Genomic DNA, 16,163 nt, shown 5'->3' on the forward strand with positions numbered 1-16,163 from the left:
AAAAAGTAGGTGAAGTATTAGAGGAAAACTCAATATGTATATCTGTCTCATTTAGAAATCTACTTCTAGCCAGGTGGTGGTGATGCACACTTTTAATCCCAGCACTCGGGAGGCAGAGGCGGGCAGATCTCTGTGAGTTCGAGACCAGCCTGGTCTATAAGAGCTAGTTCCAGGACAGCCTCCAAAGCCACAGAGAAGCCCTGTCTTGAAAACCCAAAATAATAAATAAATAAATAAATAAATAAATAAATAAATAAAAATAAAATAAAAAAATACATAGGACTCACAAGCTTAGAGTCAGAAAATATTTGGATATATGTAAAAGTTATGTGCTAAGCTGTAGTTTTAAAAATCCAAATGCCCATATGAAATTGATTATGTGGGAGAGATAATGGATTCTTAAAGAGATCTTTAAAAAGGAGAAAAGGAGTCAGCAATGGTGGCACAGGCCTTTAATTCCAGCACCCCAGAGGCAGAGGCAGGTTCTCTTGAGTTCAAGCCAGCCTGGTCTACAGATTGAGTTCCAGGACAGTCAAAGCTATACAGAGAAACAATTATCTAGAGAAGCAACAACAACAACCCCGCCCCACACAAAACAACCAAAGAAACAAACAAACAAACAGAACAGAAAAAGATGCCTGAAGGCTAGAATACATCTAATAAAATAAATGTGTATATACTTATTTGGTATTATTTAATACGTGAGAGCTAAGTATTTTACAGCTACATGAATATTTATGTAAAAGTTTAAAATCAAATCAATAAAAACTAAATCACTGAAAAGGGAAACACTAACCCAGAGACTATATTGAGGACTATGCATCCCTGCGCAAAAGAAAACAACTTCGTTTTGGTGGCATGTTATTGTTTCTGAGGAGGCTGTTTCTAAAATGTTGAATAAATGAAGCAAATAATTATTTTGTACTCTTCTCTGGGATCCATTAAAAACAAGACAAGACAAAGCAACAACAAAAACAAACATAAAAATCCAATAGATTTCTTTTCCTGTGTATGGATGCTTTGCCCAAATGTATGTCTGTACACCATATGATCACAGCGCCCAGAGGACAAAAGAGGACATTGGATGGTTGTTAGACGACAGGTGGTGGTAAGAACCAAATCAGATCCATGGCAAGAGCAGCCGATACTCTTGACTGCAGAGCCACCTCTAGTCCAGCAGTTCTCAACCTTGGATCACTACCCTTTTGGGGAGTCAAATATCAGACATCTTACATGTCAGATATTTACATTATGATTCAGTAGCAAAATTAGCTATGAAGTGGCAATGAAATATATTGTTTGGGGGTCATCACAACACAAGGAACTGTGTTAAAGGGTCAAAGTATCAGGAAGATTGAGATCCCAATTCTATAGGATCCTTAAGAACTAGGATTGAATTGGGGTTATTATCCAGATGTGACAATACACATCTGTAACCTTAGCAATTGGGAGGTAGAAGAAAGGGTAACACAGTTCAAAGTCAACCTATGTAAGAAGTTGGAGGCCAGCCTAAGTCTTTAAAAAAAAAAAAAAAAAAAAAAAAGTAGCTAAATCCAAATGTATTGGCTCAAGCCTTGATGTTACATTGCCTTAAAAGCAAAGGAGCAGGACAAACCTGGTTAGAAGAGCATGCCATCAAACATCAGAAGAGCTCAAATGAAACAAAGATTAAAGGGATACACTGAGATGTGTATGGTGGAAGATACCTGTAATCCTAGGAAGAGCTTCAAGATATAAGCAAGCATAATGAAATGGATTAAGATATATCAGATATTTGTTTGAAACTCAATACCAAAAGAATGGTAAGGCTGAACAACTCATAACCTTATGTTTGATGGGGTGGTCATATATATATATACACATGTACATATTAGTAGTAAAATATTTACTTTTTTTTTTTTAAGTGGAGGAGCTAGAGATGGCTCAGCAGTTAAGAGGGCTTACTGTTCTTGCAAAGGACCTGGGTTTGGTTCCTAGCACTGATGAGGTGACTCACAATCATCTATAACCCCAAGCCCAGGGGATCCAACACCCATTTCTGACCTCTGTGTATTCTTATACAAATGGTGCACAAACACACACTCAAGAATATCCACATAAATTTTTAAGGGGGTGAGTGGAAATAGAAACAAGAGGGATCAGGTGGGGGTGGGGTGGAGAGAGAGAATACTGGGAGATAAAACTGGAATTGAGGGGACGTGTTAGAAGTGAGATAAAAACCTAGTGCAACGGAAACTACCCAGAAGGTATAAGGGTGACCCCAGAGAAGATTACTAACAATAGGGGAATACAGAGGCAAGGCAAGGCTTCCAGTGAAGGACTGGAACTCCAACCCAGCCACAAAACATTTGCCCTGCAATTTGCTCTGCCTGCAAGATGTGCAGGGATAAAGATGGTGCAGAACTTGAAACCCACACCAGGTTTGGAAGCCCATTCCTAACACTGCCTGGAGGGGAAGAAACCAGAGGCTGAATAAGCCAGAGACCTAGGGTAGAACCAAACAGGAATACAAAAAAAGTTAATGATATTATTCCTAAAGATATTCTACTATATTCATACACCAGAGTCTAGCATAAATATCAGAGAGGCTTCATCCAGCAACTGATAGGAGCACATGCAGAGACCCACAGTCATACATTAGGTGGAGCTCAGGGAATTCTGTGGAAAAGAGGGAAGGAGATTTGTAGGAGCCAGTGGATGTCAAGAACAACATAAAAAGACCCACAAAAATCAACTAACCTGGGCTCACAGGGGCTCACAAGGCTGAAAGGACAATTGAGAAGCCTGAATAGCTCTTGCCTGCTTTTTCGACCCTTTTCCTCCTACTGAGTTGCCTCTCACAGCCTTAATATGAAATATGTACCTCATGTTATGTTTGGTTGATATCCATGGGAGGCCTGCTCTTTTCTGAAGGGAAAAGGAAGAGAAGATCTGTAGGAAAAGAGAAAACTGTGGGGAAGGACAGGAAGGGGAGGGGAAATTGCAGTTGGGATATGAGGGAAGAATAAATAAAAAAGGGGGAAAAAGCCGGGCGGTGGTGATGCATGCCTTTTAAGCCAGCAATTGGGGGGCAGAGGCAGGCAGATCTCTGTGAGTTTGAGACCAGCCTAGTCTATAAGAACTAGTTCCAGGACAGCCTCCAAACCCACAGAGAATCCCTGTCTCACCCCTCCCCCCAAAAAAAAGGTTGGGGAGGGGAGGAAATCTGGCCAGGTGGAGAAGCACATATCTTTAATCATAGGATCTGAGTTTGAGGCCAGCCTAGTCTATGTAATTAATTTCAGAAAACACAGGACTATATAGAGACCCTGTCTCAAAAAAGTAGGAGGTGGAGAAGAGCTTGGGGAGAAGTCTCAAACTTTTTAAAAGTTATTATTGGGACAAATGGTTTCAACAATAATATTCTGAAGAGCAGACTAGAGAGATGACTCTTCAGAGTACCCAGGGTTAATTCCCAGCATATACAAGGCAGCAGACTACAACTCTCTGTAATTCCAATCCCTCTTCTGGCCTCTGTGGGCACCAGGCATAACATGCAAGGTACACACACACACACACACACACACACACACACACACACACACACCATTACCCCTTAGGAAGAGTAAGAATCAGATCTGTATTTCAAACCAAAGAGTGGTTAGTACCTATTTTACCAGCAGATGAGAGATGCTCAACAGTCATTACATTAACCAGTAGAGATAGTATTAGTTCAAGTGGTTACAACTTTTTAAGTGAAATTTTCATTAGAAATTTTCATGCAGTTCTAGACAGAATTGGAACAGGACTTATGCTAAGAGCATAAGCTTTAAAATATTATTTTTAACAGTATTAGCATTCTCTGAAATTAAGCATTTGTGTTTATTACCAAATAATCACTTTCAATGTAATTTGGTAGAATCTTTAACACAGAAACAAACAACTTACCTCTCAAGGGGTATTTGGACTCTCTGAATTACATGGTAGAAAAGGATGTCTTTTACCAATGTGTATTTATCATTTAGTGATGTTATAAGTCTTAAACATCCAATAAACTCCAGGTAACTTGAGCATTCATTTACTACTGACTTCAAACTGTTTATAGTGGCTGCAGTATTTATCTGTAACACAGAAGAAACATGTTGGGCTCACTTTACCCATTTATTCTGAGTGATAGCTAAAATTCATATGATATGCACTTTATATTCCATATTATTTTTAAAAATGTGTGCATGTGTGTGGGTTTGTGATTGTGAATGTGGGTGCCTACAGAGGATCAGGTGTTTCATGTGGTTGTGAGCAACCAGCCATGTGTGCTGGGAATTAATTTGGGTCTTCTCCCGAAAGCAGTACCATCTCTTTTTGTGTGTCTTTTGAGACAATAATTGCAGTTCCTTGACTGACCTGGAATCCTCTATGCAGACCAAGCTGATCAGGAGTTATAGGATCTGCCTGCATTTGCCTCCTAAGAGCTGGGATTGAAGGCATATAGCTTTTGGACTCTTAACTGCTGGACTATCTCTCCAGCCCTATATTCAACTCTTCAGTACAACAGGGTAGAATAAAATTATGCCAAGAAATATATTAGAGAGGTCCTTTCCCATCCTGGAAACCCCATGATGGAAAGAGAAAAATCAATACCCACAGGTTGCCTTCTTACATCATGTACACTATGGCATGAACACATGCCACACCCACCAAATCCTATGGGCAATAATTTGCTACTTCCTACTCTAAAACTGACAAATGTTTACACTGTCAAACTCCATGACAGTATAGTACATTAATGCTTATCTTCTGTGCCTTTTCTAAAACTTAAATTCGGAGGTTAAGATATTTACTAATTCAGTATTCTATCTTCAATAATAAAACGGTTCAGGACACATAGTATTTAATGACTAAATGAATGAGCAAAGAGTCCAAATGGAACTTTTGGAAGAATTAGGAGAAATATTAGAATACAAATTTGAGTTTGGTGGAAAGGTCACACTAGAAATAATGGAAGTCAGATATGCCACTTTTATATACTAATAACTTGGGATATACTTGGGAAAATATATTAAGAAAGAATGAAAATTATCCCTTTTCTTATAAATCAAAAAGTCCTGGAGAAAAGCAAAGAAAATCTTTGGTGTGGGGAAGGAATTAGCTTTTGCCTTATAAACATATTAGTGTGCTGGCAAGATGCTCAGCAGGTAAAATCCTTCTTACATGGATGAAGACCTGAATTTCATCCTTGGGTCCCAGAGTAGAGGGAGAGAACTGATTCCTCAAAGCTGTATTGTCTTCTTACCAATGTGTGCCAAGACAGACATGCAACACACATATAGTAAGTGAAAATAAAAGGAAGATTCTAAAATTTACAAAGGGTAGGTGAAGAGATGGCTCAGAAGTAAAGAGCACTTGTTGCTCTTTTAGGACTGGAGCTCTGTTCCCAGCACCCATATCAGGTGGCACACACAGCTTCAGGAGATCAGATGTCCTCTTCCAGCCACTGTAGGCACCTTCACACATGTGTGCATACCCACACAGATGCATAAATAAAAACATAAAAGGAAACCTTTGAGAAATAGATGTAACTTTAGCAAGGCCTGGTGGCACATGCCTATCTGTAATCACTTGGGAGGCTGAGGAAAGAGGATTGAGTTAAGGCCAGCCAGCTTAGGCTACAGAGAACCTACCTCAAAAAAAAAAAAAAAAAAAAACTACCAAAGGACTCTAGTGTCAGACAGGGACTGCTAAGGCATCCACCCTTATATACTGAACAACTAAAGGATTCTCTACCTTTTCAGTGTAAGACAGCCACTGTTGGACTACATGGACCACATCTGGTAAGCAAATCTTTAAAATGTATGTTCAAGCCCCACTAGATGTGACAGCCCTCCTTCAGTTCCAGCACTTGGAAGGCAGAGACAGATAAGTCTCTGAATTTGAGGCCAGTCTGTTCTACATATCGAGTTTCCAGGCCATCCACCAGGGCCATCTAGGAAGACCCAATAACAACAACAAAACAGAAATATTCATTCTATCACTTCTGTTCCTTCAGAGAACCCTGGGATCTCTCATAGGAGGAAGGACAAGCATTCTGACTAGTGAGACAAATCCATCTCTTCAGGTCACCCTTCAAACAGGAAAGTCTAGTTTATCTGCTTGCAGGGTGCATTAAAGAACTTGCCTCAACCTAGTCTTGGCCACTTTGACCATAAATCTAAGTAACATTAAATACTGGTCTTATTAGCACTAAACCTAGCACAATGTTCATCTCTAGCTATCTGACTTTTACCCTTCTTTTTGTAAAAAAGACAGGCTCTCAAAATGTAGCTAGGGTTAGCATTGACCTCTTCAATGGTGAGATTTGTAGAGACGTGTTCAACCATGCCCGGCCAGATTGGTTTCTAACCTGGTTCTGAACTCTTCGGATGACATAACAGAGCTACCACTTATATTAAAATGCAGTTAGAATGTAATTTATATTTTAATATACAGATATTTTTTCTTACCTTGATTATAATTTGTGCCACATCAAAGTCTAAAACATCAGCCAAACTTGGTAGAGTATTTTCAGGTCCATAAGCAAGACAGTTAAACAAAGTTTCAGAAAAGAAACCAGGTGAAGTACCACCATGAACTAAAGAAATGGCAACCATTTTTCCAGCTTCATAGTAAAGGTTCTCTTTTAGAGCTGTAAATACAGATCAAAAAAAGAAAAAAAAAAACACATACAAAAACCTGAATATATAAAATTAACCATCATTTAAAATGAATGTATTATATAGCTAAAAATTAAAAATAAAAACACTTGTAAAAAAACTTTAAGAAGCCACCATCCTGTATATGGACCTTTCCTAGAAATCTACTGAAAAGCTGCCCCCTGGATATAAATAACCTATTGTAGAACAGAATGTAAATGAATGAGAAAACAAAATACCTATAATCAGGGGCTGGAGTCATGGCTCAGCAGTTAAGACACTTGCAGAGGACATGGCTTTACCTTCCACCATCCACATGGTGGCTCACAATCACCTATACCTCCAATTCCAAGGGACCTGGCACCCTTTTCTGACCTTTGAAGGCCAGGCATACAAGTGGTGCACAGACATACCTGCAAGCAATACACTCATTCACATGAAGTAAAAATGAAATCTTTTAAAATGTGACTATAATTAATTGTATCACAATAAATATAAATCCTCTGGCTTATTTTTGTGTGTATATACACACACACACATACACACACACACACACACACACACACACACATATATACACACACACACAAACAAATATACATATATTGGCTTCTGCTATATGGTGCAATTCTCTCAAACTTGAATGAGTTAAAAACTATAGCTATTAGATGCCTGATACTAGAAAATACTATAGTACAAAGCATCCCTTCCTTACTCCTGGCTATGTAGGTTATGTGACAAAAATGTCATACAAATAACTGAGACATAATGTTGAAATCACTATCAATTTACATATTCTTGCTAAAATACATGATCTGATCAGATCATTTCATAACATATAGTATTAGTGAATCAAAGGATATGAACAGTTAAGGTTGTTGACAGATATTAATTATCTTACAAGAAGTGAGATTTACTTCCAACAGTATTATTTGCTACCATACCACACACTCATAGCTCTAAGTACTTTTTTAAAAAGTTATCTACAATGTTTTAGCAATAATGATGGGTAAGAAAGATGTGTAAATGTCAGTTTATACTTATACTCGTTCTTCAAAACAATTTATTAATAAGTAATATTAAATCTTCAACAATAATCTTATTTGTAGCTAGTTTACAGCTTTAAAAAAAGACCTAAATCCAGGGAGATTAATGGAAATGAAAACTACTAGGTAGATATATGCAGACTTGAATTGAGGTTTTATAGCTTATAGCTCTGTGCTTTCCATTGTGCCAAAGCTACCTTGAGTTAATAAGTTAACATAACTAATTGTGGGGAAGGGGTAGAACTAAACTGTTTATATTATAAATACCAAAAAATATTCAAACATCAGGCAATGATAAAGGAAGAGACTGAAATGCAAAAAAATCTTACTCCTTTTTAATTTCCTTATTTTAGGAAAACTCTTAAGAAAAACCAAACCAAACCAAACCAAAAAAAAAAAAAAAACCAACAACAAATGCCCCTCGAAAAAAAAGAAAAAGAATGAACAATAAGAGTCCAATAATTATCCATTTCATCTGGTCATGCTAGTCAAATTATATTCAAGAAAATGAAGTTTAAATTAAGATATTTAATTATGAAATACTTTTTAATTACATGTCACCTATGTGTCTGCAAAAAGTATAGGAGCCGGAGGGCGGCATAGGTGCTGATACCCTGAAGCTACCTTAAGGGCTGCTGGACATGGGTCCTGGAAATCCGGTCCTCTGCAAACACAACAAGCATTCTTAACCACTAAGCCATTTCTCCAACCCCAGATATTCTGAATCCTTCCTTCAAAAATAGCAAATTCTCATTCATAACAAATGCAAATTATTTATTCCAGATATAACTAAAGAATCAATTACAAGCATCTATCTTGTTTTTTTGCTATACATGCTATTTTCAGTACAAATAATAATAAAAAGTTACCTTGAGAATTTAGAGTCAAGTTCTTTGACAAAGACCCTTCAAACAGAGATGAAGTCTCAAGATATTGCATTAAGTGGCTCAGAAATTCCTGCTTTGATCCAGGATGCTCTCTTCCCAAGTTATCATTTTCACTAACATACATTACTTCAATGGTGTATGAAGGGTTAAACTTCTGACTCTGGAACTGCTCTAAGGTACTCCTCCACACATTGGCTTTGTTGATATGTAATCTCTTAGCCTTCTTTTTAATTTGGAATCCTAACTCTAGCAATATTGTTGAAATGTCTCTCCTAAATTTGCTGCCTTGCCTAGAAAACACAAATTCAAATAAAGATCATTATTGTAAAGCAAATTCTGTGGAACAACAATTATACAACATTAAAGTTGTAGTTCTTTTTGTTTGTTCTGTTTTTAAGTTTAAAAAGACAGCTTTTTTTTTTTGATGATATTGGAACCAAAACATTTATCAGATTATCTACTTTTAAATTCCCACAATCTAACCCCAACTTATAATCACTTAACATTGAAGTTTATTTGAATATCTAATTCAGTGGACTCAAATTTAAGGGTATGAAATTCAAAATATTACTTACTGGCCAATAGCTAAAATAACTCGATTGTATCAATAATGTATTCTCAATAGTGTAGCTACAACTGATAATGCAGATATTATCAACCGAACTCATGTTCCCTTAAATATCTTTCAATCTAATCATCTATGCCAACAGCATCATCTGTAAACTAGTTACAAATGCAAATCCTTGAGCCCCCAGGCACGTCTGCACTACCAAAATCTCTGTGTATTAGCATCCATGAAGCACATGAGTTAGATTAACTTCTTTCTGCCCCAGATTTTCCATCTGCAGGCAGAACTAATGTAGTCAATGTACATGGATCATCTTTCTATAACATTGTCCTACCCCAAACATTGCAGCCACATTTTATTATAGCAGTTGATTCCTTGCTCCTTGGGAATGTCAATGCTGCTCTTCAAGCATATAACTAGATGCTGAAACAGAAACAGTCAAGTTTCTCTAGTGCAATGTCTTTGGAAACCCAAATATTAAAATTATGTTCAAACAATGAATCATTCTAACATAAAAATAACTATAGTTTCCAGTTGAATTAGCGAAGAGAAACTATTTGCTTAAGGCCCCTGACATTAACTATATATAAAGTAACCAATGGTTATAAAATCAAGAAACCAACCTTTGTGTTAAACAGGACTCTTTTATAGAGGGACACGGTGTGCTTGATAATTGAACTTCTTGCTTTAGTCTGTAATTGAATAATGTTGTAAAGATATTTTCCAGGATGCTTAAAATCTTTAAAATATCTTATATTATGGCTCAGTATAAAAGGAGAAAAATACTAAAATTGATTAATATAGCCTGATACCTTGCTTATCTCCCTCCCTTCCTTTATAATACAGACTTTCATATAGCCCAGGCTGGTCTCAAATCCATTATGTCGCTACCAGTATGTGACCTTGCCAAGGTATTCTATGTCCTCCCACCCTTCCTTGACTTCATGCATCCCATGTTGGGTCCTACAGTTTGAAAATCATACAACTGTATGATCAGCTAATAAACTAAGTGTGTCTGGCATCTTAAGTAATAATTTTCAAAGTGACTTTTCTAAAATCAATACACATACCTCAGCAATTCTTTATGCTGGGCTCCAGCTGACTGTCTGGGGAGCTTAGGTGATGACTCTTCCAACAGGCAATCAGTAACTGTCACATTAGTAGAGTTGGCTAACGGGTGTTTGGGGGCCTTTCGGAAATCTACATATTTAAATCCAGAGGTTAGCTTAACAGAAACTTACATAAACATTTTCAAGAACATACACTTGAACAAAAATAACTTTGTTCAAACTTACAAACTATTACCTGAATTGTAGGTGATTCTTCTACAGTCCAAACACTCCCAGTTTTGTTCCAGTGACTGTAGTGTAGAACAGGCTAAGTGTGTTCCACTAGAACCACAACACTGACAGCGCTTTACTTCCCATTTGCTGAGGACATAAAAATAGTATATTTGCATGTTCTGTGCATGCTGGATGTCATTCAGATTAGCACCTAAATCCAGCCCTCTGTCATACACCACACCAACCTACCAAAGGAAGGAAAAGACTATGCCCCACGAAAGTACTGATTGAGGCAGGGTCTGGCTAGGCACTCCAGACTGGCCGTGACCAGTGGCCTTCCTACTTTATCATCCCAAATGCTTGGATTATTGGAATGCCATAGCACATCTGATTCTAAAGTATTTTCTCTCTTCATTTAATGTTTATAATCTCTTCCTCTAAACATCCTGAACTTAAAAACCTAAATGAATACTGATATACATATATACAAAGAATATAAATATCAGAAAAGTTTATAAGGAGAAAAATATTTTCCTTTACATTTGGAGATAGATTACATTCAGAGAGAGATTACTGTTCACTATCTGATACACAAGTTTGCAATATGAAGGTATGCAGGATTTCCAAAACAAAACAAATAAAAAACAATGCTCTGACATATTTCAGATGCCATGCAATGCAACCAATATAGTTTGTTTCTGACTCATATTATATTATTTCTCATCTCTGCTCCTTTCTTCTTGTCACCCATTGTGCCTGTAATACCCATATACATTTCCATATAGGTGTATTATTAGGGTTTTGATTGCTGTGATAAAAACACCAAGACCAAAAGTAACTTGAGGAGGAAAGTGTTTATAGGATCATCACTGAGAGAACCCAGGGCAGGAACCTTGAGGCAGGAGCTGATGCAGAGGCCATGGAATGGTGCTACCTATTGGGTTGCCCTGCATGGCTTGCTCATCCTACTTTCTTATAGAGCCCAGAACTACCGGTCCATGGCACCACCAAACTGGGGTGATCCTCCCCGATCAACTAATTAAGAAAATGCTGTACAGATGGATCTTCTGGAGGCATTTTTCCAATTGAGTTTCCCTCCTTTTAGAGGATTAGCTTGTGTCAAGTTGACATAAACTGGCCAGCACACAGTATATACTAGAAAGATGTTGGACTGAAGCTTCTCTCACTTTCTGTCGGGATGAGTACACAGTCTTCTGTACAGAAACAGATATATTCTATGTGGAAACATGGGTGGCAAGTTGAATGGCTATTCTTCCAACACCTGTATACATAAGCATCTTCCACATTAGTGTGAATGGGTGGAGCATAGGTGCCTGACTCTGCCTCCTCAAAATAGTTCTACTCACCCACAATGACGAAGATAGCAGCTAAAATATGTGTTTACTACATACCAGGCCCCCTTCTCATTCTTTGTATAAAATGTTCAGCTTTTACAATTTTGAAAGTGGAATGAACCACTCACAGAGGGCTATTTCCCTAACCGTATATTCCTGTATGTCTTAGGGTGAGGTTTCCAATTCACTTTGCTTGGGCTTTAGACCCATGCTCCATACTACACTAAGTTGCCTTTGTCTTATTAGAATGGAAGGAATACAGTTACAAAGCAAGCATCCTTCATTACAACAGTTGCCTGTACCATAACCCTCCTGAGTTATGGGAGACTACATTAGCAGGACAATAACATATTTTTAAGAGAGTGATTAGGCCACAGAAAATCACAGAGACCACCATGAGGACACAATGAGGAGTCACCTGTATCACCTCCCGGCAATGCTTCTGAGTAAAACAAAGCCATAGGTCCCTAGGTCTTGCACCTCTAGCTCTAAAGCTCTAAAGTCCCATCCAGTCTTCAGCCCTTTGTTACAAGAGCTTTCAGCTTGGAATAACCTCATGAAAGTTTACCAAAAACACTTCCTATATTGACTATATATTGACACAATTAATAAACATACTTCATCTCAAGTTAAAACTTCAAAACACCCTAAGAGGAAAACTGCATTTCACACCCAGACAACCTACAGTCTTAGCTAACATCTTAGTAAGGAAGAACTAAACACAATGCAACTTGCAGAAATACCTATTGGGTTCATTATAGTCTCGCCCTTTTTTGCAATGACATCTTCGAACATCGCAGCGGTCATGGCTCTGCAACAGCTCTTGATAGGCATTTTCTTCTAATTCCCAAGATGCATCCCTATAATGAAGTAAGATGCAAAAAGTGTGTTGGTCTGACGGAATTAATAATTTAGAAACAAGGATGAAAGTACCTTTTTAGGTTGTTCTTTTCAACATAGAAATCTATTATGTTACTTTACCTTACAGTCAGTTTCACAGTTAACTTTCAAACACTAAGTGAAAAGTTGAACAGAATTTTCTAAAACCTCTATTATTCTAGTATTTCATTTCCGGTTTTTGTTGTTATATCCTAGGCTACTTCAAATTCAAGTCCCACCTCTTCCCAGGTTCTCAAGTTCTGGGATCCCGCCCCATTAGAGGCAGAGTTTCTCTGTTTAACAGACTTGTCTGGGAACTCACTCTGTAGACCAGGCTGGCCTCAAACTTACAAAGATCCACCTGCCTCTGCCTCCTAAATGCCAGGATTAAAGGTGTGTGCCACCACCACCCGGATCACATGCCGGGATTACTAAGTGTGTTTGTTTTGGTGTTTCTTTTTCCTCTCCCTGACCCAAGACTCTAGCCCAAGCAAGCCTAGAACTCACTTCACAATCCATGTTGACCTATACACCTTAAGCCTCCCAAGGACTGGGGTACAATTTTTACTTTCAAGTATTAATCACTGCTTGAGATTTCTCATCTTATTTATGGCATCACTAAAATTCTTCTTTTCTATTTTAAACCCATTGAGTCTGTCTTAGATTATCTATGGATACCAACTTAAAGATGCTATACATATCACCAGAATTGGACTTATCTGAGTTACTAAGAGACACATCAGCTAATGAGACACTGACACCATAGTGCCTGTTTCTCAAGAGCTGGCCATCTGGGAGAAGGCACTTGATCATGTGACATGGCTACTTAGCCACAATCACTATTAAGACAAAAATTATTAGTTTTAATGTTACTAAATACTACATTTAAATGCTTTTGGTTATAAAGCCAAATGTTACTCACTTTTCAGGAATATGAATTCCCATTCTCAACATCTCTTTCTGAAAGATATCGGTATTATTGCATAGTGTACACCTAAAGAAATACACTCCTGCATTTATTGCTTGAACCTACAGCAGAAAATGGAAAATCTATTGTTAGTAATGCATCTCTCACCGGGTTGTGAATTATATAACTAATAGAACATATGCTACCTTTTCCTTGATGTATCCTGAAAATATTTTCTATGCCAATGGCTCTCAGAACTATAAGCAGTCACCCTAAACACGGACAGCCTTTTCTCCTGTTTAAAAAGCATCTCGAAAACACATAATCCTTTCAACAGTCAATACTTTACTTTCTCGGACCGTAATACTACTTTAGTTTACTTTCTGCTGCCATGAGAAAACATGGATGAAAACAACCCCCAGGCCACTGTCTATTACTGAGGGAAGAAATTCAGGGCAGGAGCCTGGAGCATTGAGTAGCTGCTTCCATCCAGTTCAGAACCTGATACTTTTCTTGTACTACATAGGACACACCTGCTTTGGGGTAGCACCTGTTAACAATAGGCTAGACCCTCTTCCATCATTTGTAGTCCACACCCCACAGACATATGCATAGGCCAATCTGTTGAAGGCAAAGTCACAACTGACGCTCTCTCTTCCCAGGAGTACCTAGTTAAGTAGCCAAAAGCTAACCCGCACAGACACGTAAAACAATTTCATTTCCTAAATATCGATTTGTCCTCCACGGTATAAGGACAAACAATGAAAATCTTCAGTTACTTGACTAGGTGTTTATTATTATATAAAATTACTATTTGTTTTTAACTCAATGTTGATTTTTCCCCCAAAAGAGAAACACTGAATTTTCTAACAGTGTTATATAGCAAATACATAATCACAAACCAGATGACATCCAGAGGGATATAAGACACTATACATTGTAGAATGAGCAGCAGTCCCCCAAAACTAGTAACAGATATTCATTTAAGTTCTACTTCCTTAGATGACAAACAATGCTGTGTAGCAAAACTAGTAAACAAAGAATTCTAGTGACCAGGCACACAACTATAAAATAATGTGAAAGTATTATCTGTATGTGTGTCTATCTACGTGTGCATAGGTGTACATGTGGAGACCAGAGGCTGATGTCAGTCTTTTCACTTAATTTTTTTGAGGCAGCGTTAATTACTGACGCCAGGACTCACCTATTTAGCTAGACTGACTTTACCAAGGAGTTCCAAGAACCCATCTATCTCAGAACCCTTTCACTACCATTTCACCATGGCCCATGTTGAGGTTACAGACTAGTGCTGACATGCCTGGCTTTAGAAATGTTGTTTTGTTTTGTTTTTAAAGTATATACAAGGAACAAAGAGAAAAAGCCACTGATTAATAAAATATTGAAAAAAGGCAAGTTTTAGAATAGAGGTTTGCCAAGAAAAAAGAATGAAAGACATTTCAAGGGAAGTTTCCATAGTAAGACAGAGAGCATGTAATTTAGGAAATATATTTTAATATGACATTCTCACCAAACTGAACTAAATAATAAGACTAAACAGGTGAATCAAATTCAGAAAAAAGAGAAGCTTCAAGGAGAGTACAATTGTCAGAAAATAAAAAATCTATACCAATTAGTTTAGAGCAGTAAAGACAGTGATTACAACAGAAGAAGACACAAAACTATTATCTGGACTGACACAGTTGAGGGAGAGTTGATGGATGTTGAAGAAGAAATAGGATGGCAGGTTCAGATGCCTAGCACATGGTATACACACACAAGAAACATCAGAGAAGGAAGTATGTTGCTGGAATACCTAAATCATTGCAGATAGAAGACCATATCTTACTAAACATGGGGTTTGCCACTAAAAAGTATCTGGTAGAAAAGAAAAGCACAGAAACAAACCTGAGACAAAACTAACCAACTAACACAGAACAGGTAGAGGACACCAAGTCTCTGATGGAGAAATCCAAACTATGTAAACACCAGTCTTTTCATTTTAATGTCTTGTCTCTTGTTCACAAAATTTGTCTATGTAGTAATTGATATAGTTAGAAATGATGTTGCTTAACTATATACTGTAAGCTAGAGTGGGTATAGTTCTGATTTTAAATTCTGGAATCAAGAGTAGAAATCTCTATAGAATCTGTTAGAGAAAGTGACTGAAGAATTAGTGTGCTCTAATTACAGCAACTGCTTATTGATATATAATAGTCACCTTTCTTTGTGGATAGAATTCCAAACTAATTTTCTAAAAACAGCAGCAAGTTTTTTTGTTAGCAGACACACATACACACACACAGACTGTCTCTCTCTGTCTCACACACACTACTGTATGGGGAGAGGTGAGACAGACCCTATAATGTCTGCTCCAATTTACCACTTTTCACTGACTAACCTAAGGATGGAAGTCTAAGACTATATTTTAAAAAAAGCATAAATCAGCCAAGCTTTATTACCTCATTACTGCTAGAACTTCTACGTCTTTTTTTGAAATATAAGGTTTTTTAACACATGGTAACTTTCAAAAAGTTTGTGGACAATTAATAACCAGAAACATTTCACTTTAC

General features: G+C 37.5%; 1 protein-coding gene across 2 annotated transcripts in view; it reads right to left on the reverse strand.

The window, feature by feature from the left end:
• Window positions 1-16,163, reverse strand: part of G2e3 (G2/M-phase specific E3 ubiquitin protein ligase) — a 43,153-nt gene that overhangs the window by 9,666 nt on the left and 17,324 nt on the right. For both annotated transcript variants that reach the window (XM_035445095.1, XM_027416293.2), the window contains 8 exons: window positions 13,609-13,715; window positions 12,551-12,667; window positions 10,475-10,599; window positions 10,240-10,369; window positions 9,793-9,861; window positions 8,584-8,891; window positions 6,480-6,661; window positions 3,928-4,100 (listed from right to left, as the gene is read on the reverse strand). In XM_035445095.1, coding sequence (XP_035300986.1) covers window positions 3,928-4,100; window positions 6,480-6,661; window positions 8,584-8,891; window positions 9,793-9,861; window positions 10,240-10,369; window positions 10,475-10,599; window positions 12,551-12,667; window positions 13,609-13,715 — 1,211 coding nt within the window. The remainder of the gene's footprint in view (window positions 1-3,927; window positions 4,101-6,479; window positions 6,662-8,583; window positions 8,892-9,792; window positions 9,862-10,239; window positions 10,370-10,474; window positions 10,600-12,550; window positions 12,668-13,608; window positions 13,716-16,163) is intronic.

Source organism: Cricetulus griseus, chromosome 5 (genome assembly GCF_003668045.3).
Source record: "Cricetulus griseus strain 17A/GY chromosome 5, alternate assembly CriGri-PICRH-1.0, whole genome shotgun sequence".
In the NCBI taxonomy this organism is placed as follows: domain Eukaryota; kingdom Metazoa; phylum Chordata; class Mammalia; order Rodentia; family Cricetidae; genus Cricetulus; species Cricetulus griseus.